The 6,246-nt window shown below is 42.7% G+C and overlaps 1 protein-coding gene across 1 annotated transcript; it reads right to left on the bottom strand.

The window, feature by feature from the left end:
• Positions 1-252: 252 nt before the first annotated feature.
• On the bottom strand, positions 253-5,503 carry RABIF (RAB interacting factor). Its single transcript, XM_075264404.1, has 2 exons — positions 5,344-5,503; positions 253-673 (listed from the first exon to the last, which is right to left on the bottom strand). Exons 1-2 carry the CDS (start codon positions 5,452-5,454, stop codon positions 428-430), a joined length of 357 nt encoding a protein of 118 aa, XP_075120505.1. The 5' UTR covers positions 5,455-5,503; the 3' UTR covers positions 253-427.
• Positions 5,504-6,246: the final 743 nt, after the last annotated feature.

Below are 6,246 nucleotides of genomic sequence, written 5' to 3' on the forward strand. Positions count from 1 at the left end.
AGCATGTGGGACAAAGAAGACTGCCTTCTGAAATAGTCTGACTGACCCCTAATGTGAGGTCTACAGTATTTTTTTCATCCACTGTTTAATTACTATCATTCACAACTCTCCATTGTAATGTTACTGTTACATTCATGAAATCTTTGAACAAGAACCATAGCAGATAAGCAACAATACAGGAATTGGACATAAGGATTGTTCCATCACCATATCTAATATTAGTAAGTCATACTGAAATAAGACAACCACATATTATGTGACGCTTCAACATTTTGTTGAAAACAGATCAGACATTTTAATCAGTGTTTAGAAAACATGCATGGCACTAGGGTAAAGTGCTGGTCCAACCAGTAACACAACACCAAGAACTCAATTCTTTCAGTGTATCTATAGGTTTTCCTTTGCCGTCAGTCAGTGCTTGCATTCCTCACTCATGCCGGACTCGCTGCAAAGCTACATAAAAGTTACTCTTCTCTTCCAAACTGTGCCAACCAATAGGCCCCACTTCACAGTCTGCACAAACCAGGAACTTTACATTTCCTACGTCTTTGGTAAAGCCCACATTCTCAAATGTAAACATGTCGTGTACAAGCCAATGCTCAACAAGAAGCTCACAATCTGGATTTGACTCATCAGCCAGAGAAGATTTCTTCTTCATTGAAGGCAGAAGCAGCTGAAAGAAAATAAAGAAGAAAAAAAAAAATGGAGCTTTAACAAATTTGATATAATAAGCATGCTATTTAAAGGGGCTCTATCATTGGGAAATGTCATTTTTAGATAAGCATATCCTTGCATAGCCTTTAAAAAGGCTATTCCACACCTACCTCAGTAGATTTTGACCGTTTTTATTTACATGCTAATGAGCACCAGAAACCAGAAGTGTCTGTGTGCACTGTCTGCTCTATGTGTATGTACCGCAGAGACGAGTCATCAGCACAGCAGCCTCTGCTGTACATACAGATAGAGCAGACCGTGATCACAGACACTTCCGGAGTGCACGGAGAAGCTCATTAACATATCAATAAAAACGGACTTATTCAAACACTACTGAGGCAATTTACATATTAAAGGTATGTGTGGAATAGCCTTTCTAAAGGCTAGGCAAGGATGTGCTTATGTAAAAATTACTTTTCCCAATGATAGAGCCCCTTTAAGGAAAAGTACATATTTAAAAAATTGCCCCATGAGAATATAATGATGTCAGAGGGTGGGGTGAAGGAATCCCTGCTAAGAGCAGATTTTATTAACCCCTTAAGGACACAACTAAAATCTGACTGAAAGACCAGGCCCCATTTTTCGAAAATGATGTATCACTTTGTATGGCAATGACTGAGACACTAACTTACACAAGTGATTTTGAGACAGTTTTGTGACACATTGTACTACTTTAATAGAAAAAAATTGGAAATGATAGAAATTTCAAAATTTGAAACAATGTGCTTTTCAGATAGTCAAACCACCCAAATATATTCATAAATATTATATACCATATCTCTGCTTTATATTGGCATATTTTAATCATCCTTCAATTTATTTTGGACGTTAGAAAGCTTTAAAGTGTAAAAGCGATTTTCCAGATTTACAAGAAAATTTCGTAAACCAATTTTTAAAAGGACCACTCCAGTTCTGAACGGTATTTTAAAAGCTGGTATATTAGAAACCCCCCATAAATCACCTCATTTTCAAAACTACATTTGGGAAGTCTGTTAAACTTTTAAGAATTTCACAGGAATTAAAACAACATGGAGGTGAAATTTAGACATTTCATTTTTTTCAATAATACGTTCATTTAGCCCCAAAACTAAGACATTCACAAGGTGTTAAAAAAAATGGATCTCACAGTTTATAATGCAACTTGTCCAGTGCACGGACATACCCTACATGTGGATGTAAACTGATGCTTCGGTGCATGGTGATGCGTGGAAGGGAAAAAGCAACACTTAAATGAAGTTTTTATAAAGGGTTAAAGGAGAAAAAGCAACCCAAAGTTTGTTGCACAATTTCTCCTAAATACAAGGATACCAAATATGTTGTAAAATGTTGTATGGCATGGCTTGGAATAGAAAGAGCACTATTTGTATTTTGGAAGGCAGATTTTGCTGACAGTTTTGGAGTGACATGTTGTATTTGCAAAGCCAGTAAAGTACCAGCAAAATGGAATCCCCCAAAAAAGTGACTATTTTAGAAACTACACCAAGGAAGGAATTTCTCAAGGGGTATTATCATTTTGAGCCCAAGAGTGCTTCCCAAAAATTAATGTTCAAAGTGCAAATTTCAATTTTTAAAGAAACATGCCACTTTAGTGCCTAACATGTTGTGCCCACTTTGTTTTGTTTTTCTGTAGATTGTGAGCCCCACATAGAGCTCACAATGTAAATTTTTTTCCCTATCAGTATGTCTTTGGAATGTGGGATGGAAGTCCACGCAAACATGGGGAGAACATACAAACTCCTTGCAGATGGTTTTTTGCCCATGGCGGGATTTGAACACCAGGGCTCCAGCACTGCAAGGCTGCAGTGCTAACCACTGAGCCACCATGTGGCCCCTATGTTGTGCCCACTTTGTGTCATCAAAGACATGCACTCCTAAAAATGTTAAGTCAGCGATCATGGGTACAAAACACTGTATATGTGGGTGTAAACTGCTGCTTGGGTATACAGCAGGACTCAAAAGGGAAGGAGAACTGCACTTTTTAGCTTTTGAAGTACAGATTTAGAGGGACTTTCTGAACATCATGTTTTTGCAGAGCTTTGAAGGTGCCAATAAATTGGAATTCCCCAAGAAGTGACCTCATTTTATAGGGGCAATTTTAAGGTCACTGCAAATGAGACTTGGAGTACAAAAATCAACAATCTAAATTTGCACTGCAAAAGCACGTAGTGCTCCTTCACATCTGTGCCCTGCTATGCACCAAGCAACAGTGTATGCCCAAATGTATGACACTGTTGTCCTCAGGATAATGTACTTAATGCCATATGTGGGTATAAACTGCTGTTTGGGCACAGCAGGGAAGGAGCGCTATTTTAGAGAACAGTTGTTTTTCTTTGAATGTTATGCCACTTTTTGCACAACCCCTGAATTGCCAGTAAAGTAGAATCTAAAGACACGTTACCTCATTTTGGAAAAATTAAGCAACTGAAGTGATATATCAAGTGGTGTAGCGAGCATTTTTACCCTTGAGCGTTGCATTAATTTAATTTTCAAAAATGAATGTGCAGCTGAGAAAGTGAAAATTAAAATTTTTCCAGAAATACCCAATGCCCAATATGTTGTGCCCAGTTGTTTCAGCAGAGACACACACTTCGAAAACTGTTAGGCCAGGGCCTCATGTAGAGTAATAACCGCAGATTGGAGCATTTTACATTCCCTATAAATCCAATCCACACCTTAGAGAAAAAAACTGCAGTGGAAATGCTGCAATTTCTCAAACCGTCGAATTCTGGGAAATTGCGGCATGTCAATTATTCCTAAAGAAAAGCTGGTGGTTTCCCTGTAGGTATAATTGAAGCAGAAAGTCTGCAGAGGAAAACTCTGAAGGCTTTCTGTGAAAAACACTGTAGAAAAAAAACGCAATTCGTTTCCGCTGCAGTTTTTCATGTTGCATTTTCTGCTGTGGGTCCTTAGCCTCCACAGCACAACAGCTTTTGGAGCGTTTGTCTCTGATACAGGCTAGGTACAATATAATACACACTGAAATGACATATTCCTGGAAATATTGCCATTTTCACCAGCAGCTGCGTATTCATTTCTGGAAAATGAATGCAATACTTGGGAGTTACAAATGCTCACTGTACCCCTGGATAAATTCATTCAGGGGTGTAGTTTCGAAAATGGGGTCCCATGTCAGGGAAATCCATTTTACTGGCATTTCAGGGCTCTGCAAGAGTCTTATGATGTCCAAAAACCAAACCGACTAAATATGTGCTCCAAAATCCACATGGCACCCATTCCCTTCTGTTCCTGGCTGTGCTCAAACAGTAAAAACTCATTTGGTGGCATAAATCAATTATTTTTGCATCATCAATGTGTAACATTTTCAATTTTTCGGTTCACAGAGTTGGTTGATGGCTAGATTTTTTTGCAGGGCGACTCGTGCTTTTTATTGGTACTGTTATGGGGGTACATATGACTTTTTCATAACTTTTTATATCATTTTTTTGTAAGGCAAGAGGACAAAAAAAAACTATTTCCGGCGCCCAAGGTATAATAGCAGTTCTGGCAGGCAAAGCTGTACAGCAGTGGGCTGTCTCTGTGCATAGGGGAACCGGGCTGTCTCTGTGTGTATAGGGCACTGGTCTATCTCTGTGCATAGGGGAACTAGGCTGTCTCTGTGTGTATAGGGCACTGGTCTATCTCTGTGCATAGGGGAACTAGGCTGTCTCTGTGTGTATAGGGCACTGGTCTATCTCTGTGCATAGGGGAACTAGGCTGTCTCTGTGTGTATAGGGCACTGGTCTATCTCTGTGCATAGGGGAACTAGGCTGTCTCTGTGTGTATAGGGCACTGGTCTATCTCTGTGCATAGGGGAACTAGGCTGTCTCTGTGTGTATAGGGCACTGGGCTGTCTCTGTGCATAGGGGAACTAGGCTGTCTCTGTGTGTATAGGGCACTGGTCTATCTCTGTGCATAGGGGAACTAGGCTGTCTCTGTGTGTATAGGGCACTGGTCTATCTCTGTGCATAGGGGAACTAGGCTGTCTCTGTGTGTATAGGGCACTGGGCTGTCTCTGTGCATAGGGGAACTGGGCTGCCTTTGTGTATAGATCACTGAGCTATCACTGTGCATAGGGGAAGCGGGTTGTCTCTCTGTATAGGGCACTGGGCTGTCTCTGTGTGTATAGGGGCACTGAACTGTCTCTGTGTGTATAGAGCACTGGGCTGTCTGTGCATAGGGGAACTGGTCTGCCTTTGTGTGTATAGGGCACTGGTCTATCTCTGTGCATAGGGGAACTAGGCTGTCTCTGTGTGTATAGGGCACTGGTCTATCTCTGTGCATAGGGGAACTAGGCTGTCTCTGTGTGTATAGGGCACTGGTCTATCTCTGTGCATAGGGGAACTAGGCTGTCTCTGTGTGTATAGGGCACTGGTCTATCTCTGTGCATAGGGGAACTAGGCTGCCTTTGTGTATAGATCACTGAGCTATCACTGTGCATAGGGGAAGCGGGTTGTCTCTCTGTATAGGGCACTGGGCTGTCTCTGTGTGTATAGAGCACTGGGCTGTCTGTGCATAGGGGAACTGGTCTGCCTTTGTGTGTATAGGGCACTGGTCTATCTCTGTGCATAGGGGAACCGGGCTGTCTCTGTGTATGAGGGAACAGCGCCTCAGCCATCTACAGTCTCTGACCTCTCTCTTCGCCAGTGTGGCTGTCCCGGCAGCCAACACCCGGCAGCCGCAGCGCTGACACGACACCGCCCGCGAGTTTTTCCCTTCAGCAGACACCAACGTCTCGTCCATTGTCGTTCGGCTGACTGAAGGCCATGTACGTCATTGTCATGTGACCGAGAAAGATGGCGTCACGGGAACGGATGGGGAGGTATATAGCACAGCTAAAGAGAACCTGCGAGACGTCTGAGCAGTGGAGACTGATGTCTCTCTGAAGGGTTTGCTGTGGTGGATTCAGGATGATTCAGCTCGCGCAATACGTTATACTGCCGCTAGAGGGCGCCTGCAGGCATACTGATTGCTGCAGTATATAGCGCTCAGGTTGTCGTATGGCTCCGTACACGCTACCATATTGATGGTCCACGAGCCAGAGGCAGGGCCGGTTGGAAACAAAGGAGGCCCTGGTCAAATGTATGAGTGGGGCGCTTTATTGTAAAATATTATAATAGCATCACACTCAGCCAATTGGGTCAATGAAAACAGAGTATACTACGGTATATAGTGTATACAATACATAGGGCCTATCGGGCTGGAGCGGAGGCGGAGTCACAGGAATTTGCAACAAGGGAGCCCTCCCCTACTACAGTCTTCATGTTACTCCAAGTGCCCTCCCTCTCCTTTCACCTTGCCTTCCATGCCCATCCATGAGGAATAGGAAAGCAGGACCAAGGGTTCTGACTAGAGATGAGCGAGTAGTATTCTACTGAATATGACTATTCGATCAAATACTCGTATCGGTCGAATACCACGCGGAAAAAATCCATTGAATTCAATGCAAAAACCTCCTCGTGCTCCTCATCCTGCTACTTCCGGAACTTGGAGGATCCGAGGTGTCAAACTTTGGATTCCATGGAAACCGGGACA

The sequence above is a fragment of the Leptodactylus fuscus genome, chromosome 2, assembly GCF_031893055.1.
Source record: "Leptodactylus fuscus isolate aLepFus1 chromosome 2, aLepFus1.hap2, whole genome shotgun sequence".
In the NCBI taxonomy this organism is placed as follows: domain Eukaryota; kingdom Metazoa; phylum Chordata; class Amphibia; order Anura; family Leptodactylidae; genus Leptodactylus; species Leptodactylus fuscus.

Excerpts from the sequence above, each read along its gene's own strand:
- RABIF (XM_075264404.1), bottom strand. The coding sequence starts at position 5,454 with ATGGACGAGACGTTGGTGTCTGCTGAAGGGAAAAACTCGCGGGCGGTG. Across the intron at positions 674-5,343 it reads CCACACTGGCGAAGAGAGAG|CTGCTTCTGCCTTCAATGAA; the intron begins GTCAGAGACTGT and ends ATTTTCTTTCAG.